Source organism: Cyphellophora europaea (assembly GCF_000365145.1).
Source record: "Cyphellophora europaea CBS 101466 unplaced genomic scaffold supercont1.7, whole genome shotgun sequence".
NCBI classification, from domain to species: Eukaryota; Fungi; Ascomycota; class Eurotiomycetes; order Chaetothyriales; family Cyphellophoraceae; genus Cyphellophora; species Cyphellophora europaea.
The window spans coordinates 931,427-947,735 of NW_008481813.1; the positions used below are offsets into that span (position 1 = coordinate 931,427).

Consider the following 16,309-nt stretch of genomic DNA (forward strand, 5'->3'; position numbering starts at 1 on the left):
CCTCCTCACACCACCTCCGTGTGACTAACCTGTACTCTCGCTTTACCTTTGCCCCACGGTCCTGTTGTAGGGGATAATACCACGAAATACACCCCTAACATCAGTCCGAACCCTGGCCTACGCCAAACCCTACGACACCTGACGAGAACTGTTTCGTGTGGGCGAGAGCGATTCTTCTAGCATTTCGCTAAGAGGACCGTCGGACCACGCTTTCTCTCCTTGACACCCGCCATTTCCTTCGTCCATTCCACAGGCTGCGCCTTTTTACCAGTCACTCTTTTCTTGGGCCACGCTGGTCGGCGGCTTTTACTGCAAACAAGCACAACGCAACACTAGAAAGATCATATTAGACCCCGACAAAACCATACTCGACCTCGAGCAAGACAAGACATCCATATTGCGCCGCCCGCGATGCGGGTAGCGAGTTTCGTTATGGCGGCGACGCTGCTATTGTCCGACCTGAGCGTGGCTACGAAAGCTGTGCGGATGTTGGGAGTGGAGGGAGGCTACAACGTGGAGCGGAGGATGGATGAGCAAGCAAGGAATGTGGTGAAGGATATTGAGCGGCGGCAGAGCAGCTCGGACACGATACAGTCGTCAGCGTCTGACGATCGGAACAGTACGATTGCGACAGCATGTCTAGACACCCTATCCGGCATTACGTCCATCACCAACGACGCCGGCATCTCTGCCTGCTACAACATTATGGAAATGGATCAGGACGGCCATACCTTCACTGCAGACCTCCGCCTGTATCTCGCAGAAGAGCCTCGAGGCGCCTTCACCACGGTGCAGCCCGACAACCTGATGATTGGCGTCACCTACCCCGAGTCGACCGTGTTCACCACCACAAACACCAAGCGGTCGCTCCGAGTCAAGCGACAGGCAGCAACCAACATGACGGAAATCCAGCAGTACACGCTGATGGGTAGCATCGACAGTAGCATCGACTTGGACAAGCTCACCAATGACCAGGTCATGTCGCTGATGGTGCCTGCCATCACCGTCAACGCGGTCAGTGAAGACGACCGAGCACCGGTGGAGACAGCGCTGACCACCACCGACACGGCCTATTTCGTGGTGGGCGAGTTCCGGGGTGAATTCTCCAACAACGCGGCCAGCGCCGAGTTCCAGGCGCAGGCGATCGAGCAATCGTCGGTCTTTGTGCTCCCGGGCACGACTTTGGGCATCTTCCCCACCGGCATGATCATCACGCTCTCGTGGTTGTTGATCTTCGTGCTGGCTTACGGCTGGGGCACCTGGCGACGATACCAACATCGCGAGTTCTACCGAAAGCGGATGCATATGGCAGCGGGGATGCCCTCATATGAAGCCCGGACCGGCAAGAAGATATGACCCGCCTGTTGGGTCCCTTCATCATCATGTGTGTGACGAGAGCAATGATAAAAAGCACAGTTGTACAATGTCACTGCTTACATACTTTCTACCGCCACCACCCCTCCTGTCGTTTCCGGAGGGGTTGGATGGATGATCTGCTGTACTTTGAGCGTGTGTAGCGGATAATAGTCACCAATATAGCCATGTGCGTTTAGTGGAATCGGAATTGGGAATTGCTTTTGGGAAAACCGATAGAGAAAGGACCTCATCGACGCGTACCGTTGAGTCCATTGAGGCTAATAAGCCCCCGGGGACGCCTCGCTGCACATCATCCTGCTAGTCTTCGCGCCTATCTGACCCGGATCGGCGCCTGCTGATCGGCGGCAAAGCGTTCGTCAACGACGTGGGGGCTAACGCAGCCGCCCGTTTTTTTTCTTTGAGGAACTAAGCTTTTTTTCTTTGCCATTGACGGTGCATGGTTGCGGTGCGCAGGGTGTGCAGGGTGTGCAGGCTGCGGGCTGCATGGTGGACCACGCAGCCGGCGACGACAAGAATTGCGGGGTTCAATTTTCAACACGACGGATCGAGTCTCGAGAACTTTTGTGCATGTCTTTTGCTTTGACGTGTCGCTTGTTGATTGATGGCAACTGGCCCTCTGACCAGGCACGATCGACCCTGCGCCAATATTGGAGCTGGATACCTTGGTGTTGATCGCCGCTGACAGCCTAACCGTCTCGCCGGCCCAGTCGTCCGCGCTTTCGCGGTTCACCAGCAACTCCGGCCAAGCAACACACTGGGAACCTTGGTGCATCAGTCACTCACCTGCTGCTTCAATGTAGATGATATCACGCTTCACATACCGCACACACCGCCAGACGGCTTGCGCACACTGCGAGCTACGAAAAAAACTCCCTCATCCTTTTCTCTCAGCCTCGTCTTAGCATCTAGCATCACTATCAACCATGGATCTCCTCTTCCCGTACCCCAAGATGGGCAACTCATTTCTTGAGATCCTCCATGATCCATTGACACGGAAGCTGTTGGGTTTTGACGCAACCCATGCAGAGAAAACTCCTTTCCTTAGCGGGGTCAGCTCCAGACTGAAATTCCTGCTGAGCGATACCTCCAAGCACCTCGCTTTCCTCAAGGTCGGCTACACAGCACTGGAAGCCTTCTTGCAAGCCAACTGCACTGGCCCGCCGCTCGACTTCGACCCCAATGAGTCCATTTTTCCAGAAACATACCGCGGTTCAGACTTGCCTACCGTCAAGCGACAGATGCTAGCTGATCTCTCGGTCGATGGCAACGCCGTCTACCAGCTGACACCGCACATCGAGCTCTTTTGGTTGGCGAAGCTCATCATGTCTAGCCCAACTCTAGCAGAGCCGGGTTTCAACGGCCGAAGAGCCAGGTTTCGCGTCAACAGTTGGCACCAGAAGCTACTCAGCGAAAAGTCAGAAGCTCTGCAGGAGATTATCTACGCCGACGCCGATATCTTGGAGCAACAGCTGCATTCACGACTGCAGTTCGGTGGCGCTGCAGCCGAAGAGCATTTTGTCGAGTTTCTGATTGAGCGAGCTCAGTTGAAGATCTTCTATGGAGATGACGACAAGGCCCGTGAAGATCTCACGCGAGCTTCCACAATCAGACATTTCTATTTTGCCCTTACTGGGGCATTGGGCAAGCGGACCAAGTTTCAGCGAAACGACCTAAGTCAACTCGTCGTGCTCGCCAAGAGCCGCGACCACGAGCCCGAGCCGTACAGCAGTCGGAAAGGAAGTCGTGCAGAACCTTCATCGAGGAGGAGCAGCAGAGTTGACACCATGCGAACGCCACCTCACAGTCCCGGTATGCCATCAGAAGGAGCTCCCGTAGCCCTGCGACCACTTACACCATCGGCGCCCTCCTCGCCCACACAAGAGCGCAAGGAGCCTCCTCTTGCTGCTGCACCCGTACAGCCAGAGAATCTTCCCCTCAACGATGACACCCTCCTTGAGCGCATCAAATTCAAAGAGCAACCTGCATTTGAGCCAGAAGTTACACAAATCTCAGAGGAATCCAGTCTGCCTGCACGCCTTTCAGAGCTCGATCCCTCGAACCAACCTCTCCTGTTCCCTGTTGACAGTATAATACTTCTTGCTATTGCCTCTAGTATCACCAACACCTCACCCAGCGACGGCCTTACCAGAGAAGAGACACTCCCTTACGCCACCCGCGTCCTCGAAGGCGGCTCCTCTAACTGGCAAGTCTATACGCAAGCATTGCTCGTCCGCTCACGCATAGAAGGCTTCAAATCCCGCACCGTTGAGCGCGGCCTTCTCCAGCTGCAGGCTCTCGTTGACCAAGTCATCGCCGAGACCACATCATCACCAAACAAGCCCACTGCTGAAGCCGACACCTCTTCTTCGGCGACCTCCACGTTCCTCCCCAAACCCCAAGACTCGGACTCTGCGACTGTAGCCGAGCGCCTCAAATATGCCTACCAGCTCTCGCCTCCGCTTCGCTGGGAACTTGAGACGGAGCTGGCGGAACGATGGACCTCCATGGGTGGCCTCAAGACCGCCCTCGAAATCTATCAGCGTCTACAGAAGCACGCGGAAACAGCCCTCTGTCTGGCCGCTACCGACCGCGAAAAGGAGGCCACCTCACTGCTCCAGTCTCTTGTCTTTGTCGACCCTACTGCACCACCAACCATTCCAAACATCAAGCCTGATGCTCCTTCGGACACTCCCCGGCTGCTCTGTATCCTCGGCGACATACTCACGGATCCCGCTTACTATCAACTGGCCTGGAGCTACTCGCGGCAGACCTATTCCCGTGCCCAACGCTCCCTTGGGCAATACTACATGAAAGCTCGCGACTTCACTCGCGCTGCAGAGGCGTACAAGCTTGCGCTCTCCCGCGGACAGCTTAACCACGCCACCTGGTTCAGTTTGGGGTGCGTCCAGCTTGAACTCACTGACTTTGAAGGCGCCAGCCAGTCCTTCCAGCGGTGCGTCATGCTGGATGACTCTGACGCGCAAGCATGGAGTAACCTTGCAGTGTCGCTGCTGCGATTGCCTGAGCCCGATGAGGACACTGCGGCTACACCGCGTGCTTCGGACGCGGGCCGGCCGCCGCCACCGGATGACGACCCTGCCAACTTTGCTGGACCGCCGGACTTGCATCGCAACAAGAAGATGGCACTCAAGGCACTGCGACGGGCGGCGACGCTGAAGAGGGACGATGCAAGAATCTGGGACAACTACTTAACTGTGGCGGCCAGTATCCCGCCCAGTGGTGGGACTCCATGGGCGGAGGTCGTGCAGGCCATGGGCAGGGTCATCGACCTCAGGGGCAAGAAGGAGGGCGAAGGATCCATTGACCTAAAGATTTTATCGGTGGTCGTGAGCTACGTCACTGGCACCTTCACGTATCCGTCAGCGGAAGAACAGGATCAAGAGGCGGTGGAAGAGGCAGCCGCGGGACCGAGCGAAGAAGTGGCGCCACCAACATCGAGTGGGCTGCCTTTCATTGCGCGAGCACTACTGCAGTTGTTGGACAAACAGGTGTGCCCGTTGGTGACCAACAGTCCAGAGCTGTACCTTTTGCTCGCGAAAGTGGCCCTCTGGAGGCGAAGGCCAGCTGAGGCACTGTCGCTCAACGAAAAAGCGTGGCGGGCCGTGACTGCTCGGCCGAATGCATATGAATCGGAGAAAAGCTGGAAGGAGATTGTAGAAGCCACGGTGCGGGTGGTGAGTGCGTACCAGGAGCTCGGTGGGATGGAGAGGGAGCGGACGGGTGGCAAGGTGGAGGAGAAGTGGCAGTTCAAGGCGAAGACGGCGGTCAGAGGGGTGATGGGTCGAGGAAAAGAGACGTGGGAAGGGACAGAGGGTTGGGAGCGCTTGCAGGAGATATTGGCTGAATTGACATCGTGAGGAGATTATCATAACGTGCCATCGAATTCGATGAAGCCTTCCTACCACTCCCGGAGTCTTGAAGTCATTCTCTCGAGCGAGCCGCAACACTCTTTCCATCTGCTCAACCCTCTTTCAATTTCCGCTTCAACCACCCCACGAAGCTTTCAAACAACACTGCATCCTGACCCCTCAACCACCTGACCTCGACTCTCGCCATCCCCAGCTCTCCCTCCGCGACCCTGATCCTGAACACCAACTGCGGCTCCGTCTCGTCCTCTTCATCACCACCACCCATGACTTGATCCACCTCACCCGCCCTCCTCCTCCTCCGCGCCTCCTGCTCCCTCGCCCTCCTCGCCTTCCTCGACCAACAATCTCCCCGGTGACAAGCCCCCAGGCCCATCCTCTCCCTCGGCTTCCACACCCACCGCACCCCATCGCCTTCATCGTCGTCGCCATCCAACTCCAGTTCCTCGACGTACTCGTCCACCCTCTTCCCCACCCCGTCGGCCTCACCCTCGACCTCAAACCTCGCCTCCGTGACACTGGGCAACAGCCTCTTCTCCAGCCCCGGAATCGCTCTCGCCACATCCACGCTCGGCCTCCACCCCTCCCAGCTCCACGCCAACCCCCACCTGCGCGTCTTACTCCCCTGCACAAACTCCGTGACCGCGTAGTTACTGCAGCCTTGCCCACGTAGCTGCTCGATCAGGACGCCGATGCTGCTGAGCTTGCCGAGCATCGAGGTCCACCACTGGACCTGCAGTGTCCCCCCCTCCTTTGTCCCCATTCCTCGTCGTGGGCCTCTTCTTGCCATCGTCGCAGCGTCCCTGATCGCAACGCTCTCCGCAATCATCCTGCCCACGAACCCCACCTCCCCACCCTCACAGATCATCTCCCCCTCGCTCCCCGTACAGCAACTGTTGGGCGGCCTCTTCTTCGCGCGCGCACTCGCACGCATCTCCTCTGCGCTGGCGTAGAAAGGGGGGTTGACCATGACAAAGTCGACTCTGTGCACGCCCATCTCCCGCAGCGCTTTGAGGGGGAGGATCCTCAACCTTTTTGAATCCCCCTGACCAGCTCCTTCTTCGCCTCCTTCGTCTCGTTGTCCATCTTGTCCATCTTCCTCCCGCTCTTCAGCTTCCACAACACGACACCTCCCCACCACTCCGGCCCCATTATCGCTGACATTCGCCCTCGCCGCCCTCAAACTCTTCTTATCCGCCTCGGTCGCCACGACCCTCCACCCCCTCCTCGCCCGCAGCGCCAACAGCGCATAGATGGCACTCGCGCCCGTCCCGACATCCACGCCTAGGACTTGCCTTTCTCTCTCCCCCCTCCCCATCACATCCCCCTTGGGGACCCTCGGATCCGTCGAATCGACCAACCCCCCAACCCAAGCCACATAAGCCCACCTCCCGGGAACGGGCGGACACAGCCGGTCCTCCGGCACGACCGAGAGCCTCAACGCGAAGTCTCTGGCCAGGAGAGCCCGCGTCAGTTCGCGCACCGAGGCCGGGTCGCTGAAGTCGAGTTGCCCGTTGGGTTTGAGCTGCGCGGAGAGGCCGGCGTGGCGGAGGGCGAGGGTGGAGAAGTCGATCACGCCGGTACTCCCGTCGTCGTCGTTGGTGTTGTAGAGGGTCGGTGAAGGGGGGTGGAGGAGGGCGCCGTGGGCGTCGATGCGGGAGGGGTCCTCCATGGAGGTGGAGGAGTCCATTTTTGGTGGGTGGGGGGGTGAGGGGGAAAGAAGGCGTGTGGGCTGTCACTGTAGTTTGCTTTGATGCAGAAAAGGGCGGTGGCGCAGATGTAGATCCCGAGGCAGAGGCAGACTTGCACTGGTCGCGTAACGTCTTGAGTGCCCGCCCTCTTTCTCGAATGTGGGTTTCTAGGTCTCTGCCCCGCCTTGCCCTGCCTTGCCCTGCCTTGCGTCTCCCTCGCGCGGTGCAGTGCAGTGTGGGACTTAGGACGGCTTCGAGGTTTCGGGCATTGAATTTCGATGCTGTGTGGTTCGATGAGAGCTTTTTATGTGTCGTGATTGTAGGAAGTCTTGCTGGTCCTTTGGAGTATGTTGATCTTTTGGCGGCGAAAGGAAATATATTTCTGATTCTAGGTCGTTTGATGCACGCAGGACACTCTTCTGACGAATTGTTCGAACAGCTGCTTGTCTGCAGGATGTAACTTTCCGAATCCAGTCAATGCTTTGGATTTGGCTACAAAAGTGGCTGATGAGAAGACGGTTGGTGGCTAAGCACAAGGCAACGAGGCGTACGGAGTTCAAGTCTTGGCGAGTCTCGGGGAATGGCATCGCATTTCGTCAATCTGTCTATTCTAAGTCCAGCCGTCTGTTCTATGCTTTCATATAGTCGTTGTTCCATCTCTATGCGGTTGTCGTGTATCGTAATGTCGTAGCCGTGCTCAAACCTACTCATCTCACACCTCACGGGGCTCCACCCAAGGCCGCTGCGTAGGCAATGTACCACGCTCTTGTAGCGCCTCCATCGATCCATTCCGGCCTAAAGTCGGGCTGTGTGAAGAAGTTATAGGATGCTCTTGGATTGATGATGCATAGGTTGCTGTACAACAAACCCTTCCATCCTCCTTGCACGTCCTTGGCCTGGTTGAAAGCACCATCCACAAAATAAGCACCCCACTCTTCGGCGACAAACTGCGGTGATCGCGTCAAAGTCGAGAAGGGCAACATAGGAATCATGTGGATGCCCTGAATGTACTCCGGGTTGTTGCCAAAGTAGGTCGTGTGATCAGCCTTGTTCTCAAACAAAATCCCTGTCACCTTGTTGGCGATGAACTCAGCAGGCTGATTTTGGTTGGTTGAGTCCATCAGCATGTAGTGGCGAAGACTACGCGCCAATACAGCTAGCATAAGGTCACCACGAGATTCCATTGAAGGATCGCCAACGGTTCTGCCCCACATCTTCAGAGCATAGGCATACATGGCATCTTCGGAGGATGACTCTTCATCCTTGCCGTCCCCAGTCTCGTACAGCCCCTTGGCCCAAGAGTGACCGGCCATGAAATCGAAAGACCGGAAGACTGGAAAGTATTGATCCACAGAACTGGGATTGGAGGTATCTCGCACCAGGGCATTAATGTAGTCCTTGTTCGCTGGTAGCCATGATGGATCGAGATAGCCGATAATGGCCGCGGCGTGGATGAAGTATCCATAGTGGAAATGGTGATCATTGTAGTATGAATTGCCGAAGTCGAGACCACTGTCTCCAGTAACATAGCTGGCTGATGAGACTAAACCCTTCCAGTCGGTGTCGTACAGGAGCGGAAATTCCTGTCGGTTCTCTGTGAAGACCGCAAAGGCAGTCTTTAGCTTTTCCAACGCAGCTGATGCAAGGTCTTGCTGATCCGACATCTCATGCATCACATAGCAGAGTGTTGCGAATTTGCTGAGGCCTTTCCCACTGTAGTACATGCTGTTCAGATTGGTCTGAGCATTCATGTCTTGGGATGCTTCTATGGCTGCAATACCTTGGATAGCGGCGATCGCATTGGCGCTCAGGTTTGTGACCGGTCCAGTGCCTTGAGGACGCCATGGTGCGAAGCCCATCGATGTTGACAGAGTTTCCTGCAGCGACCAGTAATCGGCGAAGACCGCAGTTGCAATGCCTTTGGTGAGTGTGTTGAGTCGGAGGTTCTTGACGGAGCTGCGGGTGGTGCTGGTAAAAGACTCAACATGGTGCGGCAGTGCAAACATCAGAAGGGATGTGTTGCTGGCATAAGGGCCACCCTTGCTCCAGGACAGGCTGTATTCGGCAGTTGTATTGTGAGCGTAGCCGCCGACGTGTCCACTAGTTGGGTATACTCCGACCGCATCGTCGTAGATCGCCTCGGCGGACTCGTCCGGCAATTTTGCAATCTGTATGAGACCGGACCAATTATCGACGCCTTGAAGGAGAGTACTGGAGATGAGGGCAAAATTCGGGGGGACCCCACTGTCGGACATGGCATACAGAAGCCATATCTTGCCATCTTCTAGAGTCAGTTTGTACTTCCACACGCCTGATTTTGGAGATGCAATCTGAGCGACGTTGCGAAAGAAGACACTGCTCTGGACCCATGGCTTCAAGTTGGTATACAATGCACTGACAAAGCCCATGCCGGAGGCCATTGGTAAGAGAATGGATGATGTCGAGCCTTCATTGGGTAGAAGAATGGCCCTGCCTGTCATGAAGTGAAGCTCATCGGTCTTAAGCACGGTATCCTTCTGTAGCTCCTTTGCTGAGACTATCAATGACTGGATTCCAAGAGGATTGATGTAGTAGCTGTTGGGCTTTCCAGGAATGTTGTCGTTGCTAGGGCCAAACACTTTCTGGTTGCTTTCGATGTGGGAGATCGCCATGCCCCAGCTCAAAGCATTTCCAGTGCCCTTGCTCCAAGTCAAGCTGTACGGGGTGACAAATGCCGGGAAGCGTTGCAGACCGAGATGGAAATTGGAGTAGAACTTGTTGGTCTCAATAGGACCGGTAGTGTTGACGATACCGAGGCGAGGAACAGGATGACCTGCACGTGGTTGAAGGTTCGCTGGAGGCTGGCCAATAGCCACTGGTAAGAACATGTCTTGTCCATCACAGCCCATGCTGAGTAAACAGGCTGGGGATGCTGTTGCGATAGGGACACTGTCCGGGTCGTCGGTCGTGATCACGGTGGTAATGGTCGAGGTATTGGTCTGAGACGCCGACAGAGTCGTCTCAACTAGGGCTGAGCCAATCGTTGTGACAGCGGTAGTGCCAACCGATGAGGTCGTAATCACGGAGCCGTCAGATGTGTATGTCGATTCGACAACGGTGACCTGGGTAAGGACGGCGGTCGTAGGAACTGCGATGGTGATCACAGTCTCGGTTGTAATAACCGTCTCGAATGTGGTCAATGGCAGGGTGATAGTCTGCGTGAGTGTCGACGGCACAGTGGAAACATTGACAGATAAGCCAGTGGTGTTCAGGGGTTCGAGCGTCGACTCAGTAACGGACGGCAAACTGGTGGGAAAGGGCTGGACAGGTGGGTTGCCTTCAGTCTGGATTGTAGTAACCAAAGACCCGGTCGTGTCGGGACTTCCCGTCGTATTCGAAGGATGCTGAGGATTCGGCAACTCGGTGGCAGTGACGGTGTGCAAACTCAGCGAGGGGTCGTTGAAGGTGATCACGGAGGTGTACAGGGACGAGTTGGATTCTTGTGCTGCGGCATCTACGGATACTCCCACCTGCGTTAGTGTATCATCATTAGAGGGCTGAGATGGAGAATGAGGAGGGCTGTCGCAGGTGTCAGTGAAGAGGCTGAACCACTGACGAAAGGGAATCGGAAATGCTCCGGCTAATAGTGCCTGTGTCACTGTCAGTAAAATTATCAAATGTGGTGCAGACATGCTGCGGTGCTTAGAGGAAGTTTGGGTTCTTGGATTTTGGACGGCCCTTCTCGATGCAGGTGTGCAGGAAGTAGCTGTGTGTGGATGAGGTGTTATGGGAGCGTCAAGATGCATTATATTCCAGGTACCCAATCTCTTGACCAGGCTCTTGGTACAAAATTCGTCGATGATGCAAGGCATCAACAGACTGCCTCATTGAGACGGACAAGAAAATCCACATACCAGAGCTGACCATGTTGATCGTAGCGGGAACATCCACGTGGATGGGCTGGACAGACGTCGACTGAAGTGGAGGCGGCTCGGGCCACCAGGTTACGACAAAGAATGTGGGTCGGCAGAATACAAAGGGAATCCAACAAGGGTATTGTGATATGGGACAATAGGACTATAGGGAGGGATAGGAATGGATGAAGAGGATGCGGTGATGTAAGGGATATTGACGGTGTTGGGATTCGAGCTCTCAAGGGCCAATCCATATTGGTAGGAAAGAGCGAAACCTGCACTTACCAATACGTAGCTGTGGTAGCTGCCATTGAGGAATGTTGGAAAGTGAAGGAGCCTTGGTCCCTAGATACTAGTATGTTGCAATTGATGTACTTGTAATTTTCAGTCAGCGCCCTTGTCTGGAAATCTTCCAGGCATTGGCACTGACGGACCACATCTTGGCACACGGTGTACAGCGACCAGCTCCGTCCATCATGCCATCGGACGCGCCATAGGCTTGATAACACCCTGTTTGACGAGCACGCGTGGCTTTGTCGCGTCTTGAAAAGTGCTCTTGGTTGACCATTCAGGGCCAAGGGGCAACCTGAGCGCCCTCTCATACTGCTGTCGAGACTCGAACGGGTGTGGCAGCTCGGTCGCAAGGTACTTGCCGTTCTTCTTGATCCTCTTCTCGTTGATAATGACTCGGTCGAGTTTCGCATCTTTGCGGCTCTCGGGCGCCACGCCCTTGACTTTCGTCACGAAGCGACCCTTGTTCTGCTTCTGCTTCTTCTTGTTGATACCAGCACCACCCCAGCTACCCCAACCGGGTAAGCCATTATCAATTTCTTGATCTCCCTCCTCTGCAATCGTGGCTTTCTTCTCCTTTGCGAATTCCCGACTGACATCGTCTGGACCCATGAAGATAGTGTCCGCCAGCGTCTCCGCCTGACCATCACCTTCTGCGAACGGGTCGTCGTCGTCGTTCTCAGATTCGCTGAGTTGGTCTGCAAGCTGCAGAACCTTGGACCGGTGCTTCTGCGACTTGCCTTCGTTGACGGGCGCACTCGTACGACTCTTCTGATACTGGATCTGTGATACTATTCGTGGGCCGGTCTCGACGTCCTGTGCGGTTCGACTTTGCTTTTTCGCAGCAGTAAGAATAGGCTGTGCCTTGGATTTGGCGGCGTTCGGAGGACCCGCGGCTGACGCAGTAGGCAATGGACCATCCAATTCCGCAAGATCTTCCTCTTCGTCAGATAGCCGCTCATCGAATTCTCGTTTGGAGAGCTGCTGTTGTGGTACAGGACGCACAACAGCCTCACTGTTGCCGCCAAATTTCTGTCGACCCGACGGAAGCACGTCCGACTGATCATCTGTCTCTGCGTCTGAGCCATTGTGGTCGTCAGTAGAACGCATCTGTCGACGAAGAGTCTCGACCTCGGCATCATTGGCGGCCTTCCGTGAAGCTTCAGCTCGCTGCATGAAAGCCATGTTGGCTAGCTTGCTCTTGACCTCTCCAGACTCCGGAGCATTGACCGCGCGGAGCCGCTGTTGAATGTCCTCTTCTGCCTCATCTGAGCTGTAGCCCTCCGAATCGGATTGCTCAGACTCGTCCGAGCTACCAGCTGTCTTGCCTTCTATCCGCCTCCGTAGCTCATCATCACGGCGAGCCATATCAGCCACCCCTACCCTAGCATCCTCATCCCAAATGGTGCGCCCAGCAGCTTTTGCACCTTTGGCCCATTTGCTCTCCCGGTGCCGTGCCCCCATACGCTCCTCGGCCCGGCGGCGGTCGTTGTGTTCTCGCTCAGCATCCGAGTCAACAAGACCTTGAGCAGAGAGTTCGGCTCTCTGCTGCATAGCAGCCTTGTCTCGCTCCTTTCGATGAACCCTTCTATACGCTTTGCTCTTGATCTTTTTAATTCTCTTCGCCCGAATTTCTTCTCGAAACATTAGGTCTCGGGCTTTGCGGAGTTCGGCCCTGCGGGCTTGTACCTCTTCGAGTGGCAACTTTTGTTCCTCGAGTTCCTCGAACTCTTGCTCCTCTCTCTCCATTGCGTCGCCTTTGGCGGACAAGATCCCACTTTCACGCATAATGTCCTGGATCTTCGACTCGAGCTCGTTCATCGGCTCAGAATTGACCACTGGTGCAAGCTTCTTGTTACTCGAGGGCGCCCCGTCCGGGTCAGGCAACGGGAAAGAGATGTGTTCTGCGCGGCGATTTTGCTTCACGGTATCAACCCACTTATCGAGCTCCTTCTTGCTTTGGTCATACGCAGCACCTCGATCGAGTCTGTCCTGCTGTCTTTTTGCCAGCGGCGCCGCTAGGCGACCAGGGATGCCGCCCTTGTATAGTTCCGGGCCTTTAGCCTCACTGTTTTGAAGGACCTTCAGCGACTGCCGCTGTCGAGGGTCTTTGACATATTGGAGAAGATCGGCCGCCGAGATTTTCGAGTTTGGTGCCTCCGAATCATCGCCTCTGGGCTTTGGATCGGTTTTCTTCGCTGACAATCCCTCCACGAATGTCTGAAGCCTGGTATGATCTCCGTCTTCCTCATCCGAGATCGAGAATGTGGACTCCATATCGTCCAGGTCTTCTGACTCGTCCTCGCTGCTCGAAGACTGACTATCGACTTCAAGACGAGCATCCTTGCGTACTCGGTCTTTGGAGGTGTCTTTCCGATCCTCTTCTGACTCGTTGTCACTAGCTTGATCTAGAGCAGTTGCAAGATCGATACCCTCGTCGCCGAAATCGTCCTCGATGTCGCTCTCTTCCTCCAGATCGCTAACGACGTTTGCTTGTCGCGAACCTCTCTTCTGTGCAGGCTGTTTCGACTTATTCTTCTTGCCTAGAACGTCCATGCTCCCCCGAAACGTGAAGTCTGCAAAGCGATCTTCGTCACTCTCGCCAAACGCATCGTCACTGTCGATGTCGCTGTCTTCATCGTCGTCATCCATCACGTGCCACCGCTCACCGTCAGGATCGGAGCCGCTCTCACTCTCCTCCTCATCTTGTGTCTCGGTCTTCCGACGCTTCGATGAGCGCTCGCCGGCGTCGGATCGCGTGTCTCCATCATCGTCATCACCATAGGACTCACCAAGGCGGTGCTTGGGAATCTTGGTTGTCTCTGGATTTTCTTGCTCCGCAATCTCAAGCGCATTTAAGCCTCGACCTTTTGCGGGCTTGCGCTTCGGAGGTCTCGAGGGACCGCTGTGACTGACCGGTCGGCCATGCGCTTGACGTGGCATGGTGAGTTCGCTGATGCTGACCTTTGGCAGTTAAGAGTAGTGCAAGCAGGGGGGACAGAGAAATTCGCAAGGCACTTCAGGCAGTGAAGCGGCCTTTGGAAATTTAAGTGGGGCTCTGTGGCACGGAGAAACTCTTACGCCGGGAGCGATTCGCAAAAGATTCCCATGGCACCATCTGCAAGCTCTCGTGCTCGACTCTACGCACTTCATCAACGACAGTACTCTCCGCGCAGCAGCGAAGGAACCATCCCCTCGAGCAGCCGCCATGAAGCCCTCACCGACCTTGTGCCATCGCGTGCGCTTCACCACCAAGCAGGTTGGTCGCGGCTTCTATCGGGGTACTCGTACTGGAGCCATGGGTGCACACACAGAATGGGGAGGTTACCTTATCGACTGGCGCAGAGTGCGGCACTACAACGTCCCAGACCTCAAGGATTTTAAAGTATGTGTCTCGCTCGATAGTAAAACGCACTGACTAACCTTGTAAGCTCACCCCTTTCGTAACGAGCGAAATGGACCCTACGCCGCGCTGGCATCGCACCGAGACGGGCGAGAAGACGGAACCAAAGCTTGTGGATGGTATCGAATACCTTTGGGACTGGAAAAATAAGAACTACCAAGAGTATGATGAGATTATACAGTATCAGGCGGAACAGGCACGGTCGCTTGTACAGGAGCCTGCCACGACTGGCAATGGCTCAGCAGAAGATCTCATGGTCGCTGAACCATCAACGGCGGAGGCTACAAGCGAGAAAGCCGAGCCTTCAAGGTCGGTCAACCCGTGATGGGTAAGAGATTTACGATCGACGAGAAGCGCTACTCATCCGCGCATGTCACGCGAGCGGCCGTCTCCGCCATTGTCGACGATATCACGACTGTAGGCCGCCAATGGTATCCTGGTCAGAACCAGCGGCGTACGGACAGGCGATGCAGCCGTTCGCGTGCCTGGAAGACTGAAGAGCGGAGGACGACCGAAAGGCTTCCACCCACAGCCAAGGGCAGCGAAGCTCTTGCACAATCACGATATCATAGCCACTGCTGGTTTCTTGCAGCACGAGCCATCTCATCGCCTCGCCTTGAGGCCCACGGTGTCTGGCCGAGCTCCGACGTCGGTGCAGAAGGAAGAAATCCTCACGGATCCGGCGGAGACAAGAGTCAAAAATCATGTACAACACCTTCCCCCGATGTGTTACCACAAGATACCCCCTACACTGCAATCGGCGTTGCAACATGTCTATAGCTTGCGACAACCAATGAAGAAGAACACAAGCTCCAGCCACCCAGCCTCACAGCTTCGCCTTCTCCCCATCTCCCTCTCCCAAGAACTCCAACAGCGCCCGATTAAAGTCCTCCGGATTATCAATATTCGCCGCATGCCCCGCCCGCGGAATCACCACCTTCCTACTCCCCCCAATCTTCTTGTGCATATACTCACTCGCCGCCAGGAACGGCCGATCCTCACTCCCCACCACCACCAAACTCGGCACCTTCACCCGCTCCAGACCCCGAATGACCCGGTCATCCCGCTGCGCCAGCATGCCGCGCGCCGCGCGCGCCAGCCCCTCGGCATTGCGGTGCGTCGTGACGCGCGCGCGCTCCGGGCTCGCGTCCCGCAGCACGGCGAGGCCCTCACGCTCGAAGCGCTGCGCCGTCGCGTGCGCGGTCTGGTTCCAGGCGGCGCGGGCGTCGGCGGATTTGAAGCCTGGCCCCGTGTCGATAATGAGCAGCTTGCTGACGCGGGTGGGGAAGCGGAGGTAGAAGGCCAGGGACATGTAGCCGCCGAGGGAGAGGCCGCCGACGATGGCGCGGGGCCAGTCTGGGGCCAGGGTGTCGAGCAGGAAGAGCATGTCGTGCACGGTTTGGTCTTCGCTGTAGGCCGTGGAGTCAACGGGGTAGTCGGATTGGCCGTGGCCGCGCATGTCCCAGAGGATGAGGCGGTGGTGGGCGGAGAGGGGCGCGATTTGCTCGGCCCACATGTCCGAGGTGCTGGAGAAGCCGTGGGTTAGGAGGAGGGGTGGGCCGGTCGTGCCGTGGGTGGCGTAGTAGAGGCGCGTGTTGGCGCGGGTGAGGTAGGGCATTGTTGTGGCAGGCACCTAGATGTAGTCGAGTGCTTCGTATCATGAGAGTTGTCAGAGGAGGCGAGAAAACAGAGCAGCAATGTGTGATTAGTCTGCTGTGCGGGGTATGGGGTACAGAAGACGGGGGTGTTGAGACGGGGTGGATGCTG

General features: G+C 56.2%; 7 protein-coding genes across 7 annotated transcripts; 3 read left to right on the forward strand and 4 right to left on the reverse strand.

Annotated features, from left to right (window-relative positions):
* Nucleotides 1-411: 411 nt before the first annotated feature.
* Nucleotides 412-1,356, forward strand: HMPREF1541_07438 (uncharacterized protein; the record flags this gene model as incomplete). The annotated part of the gene is made up of 1 exon (XM_008721762.1): nt 412-1,356. The coding sequence occupies one exon, from the start codon at nt 412-414 to the stop codon at nt 1,354-1,356; it is 945 nt and encodes a 314-aa protein (XP_008719984.1).
* Nucleotides 1,357-2,300: 944 nt separating this feature from the next.
* HMPREF1541_07439 (uncharacterized protein) lies at nt 2,301-5,255 on the forward strand (the record flags this gene model as incomplete). Its single annotated transcript, XM_008721763.1, has 1 exon — nt 2,301-5,255. One exon carries the CDS (start codon nt 2,301-2,303, stop codon nt 5,253-5,255), a length of 2,955 nt encoding a protein of 984 aa, XP_008719985.1.
* A 103-nt stretch (nt 5,256-5,358) lies between these two features.
* HMPREF1541_07440 (uncharacterized protein) lies at nt 5,359-6,954 on the reverse strand (the record flags this gene model as incomplete). The annotated part of the gene is made up of 1 exon (XM_008721764.1): nt 5,359-6,954. The coding sequence occupies one exon, from the start codon at nt 6,952-6,954 to the stop codon at nt 5,359-5,361; it is 1,596 nt and encodes a 531-aa protein (XP_008719986.1).
* A 720-nt stretch (nt 6,955-7,674) lies between these two features.
* Nucleotides 7,675-10,626, reverse strand: HMPREF1541_07441 (uncharacterized protein; the record flags this gene model as incomplete). The annotated part of the gene is made up of 1 exon (XM_008721765.1): nt 7,675-10,626. The coding sequence occupies one exon, from the start codon at nt 10,624-10,626 to the stop codon at nt 7,675-7,677; it is 2,952 nt and encodes a 983-aa protein (XP_008719987.1).
* A 696-nt stretch (nt 10,627-11,322) lies between these two features.
* HMPREF1541_07442 (uncharacterized protein) lies at nt 11,323-14,082 on the reverse strand (the record flags this gene model as incomplete). The annotated part of the gene is made up of 1 exon (XM_008721766.1): nt 11,323-14,082. One exon carries the CDS (start codon nt 14,080-14,082, stop codon nt 11,323-11,325), a length of 2,760 nt encoding a protein of 919 aa, XP_008719988.1.
* Nucleotides 14,083-14,347: 265 nt separating this feature from the next.
* On the forward strand, nt 14,348-14,867 carry HMPREF1541_07443 (uncharacterized protein; the record flags this gene model as incomplete). The annotated part of the gene is made up of 2 exons (XM_008721767.1): nt 14,348-14,524; nt 14,571-14,867. The coding sequence occupies 2 exons, from the start codon at nt 14,348-14,350 to the stop codon at nt 14,865-14,867; spliced, it is 474 nt and encodes a 157-aa protein (XP_008719989.1).
* Nucleotides 14,868-15,368: 501 nt separating this feature from the next.
* Nucleotides 15,369-16,160, reverse strand: HMPREF1541_07444 (uncharacterized protein; the record flags this gene model as incomplete). Its single annotated transcript, XM_008721768.1, has 1 exon — nt 15,369-16,160. One exon carries the CDS (start codon nt 16,158-16,160, stop codon nt 15,369-15,371), a length of 792 nt encoding a protein of 263 aa, XP_008719990.1.
* Nucleotides 16,161-16,309: the final 149 nt, after the last annotated feature.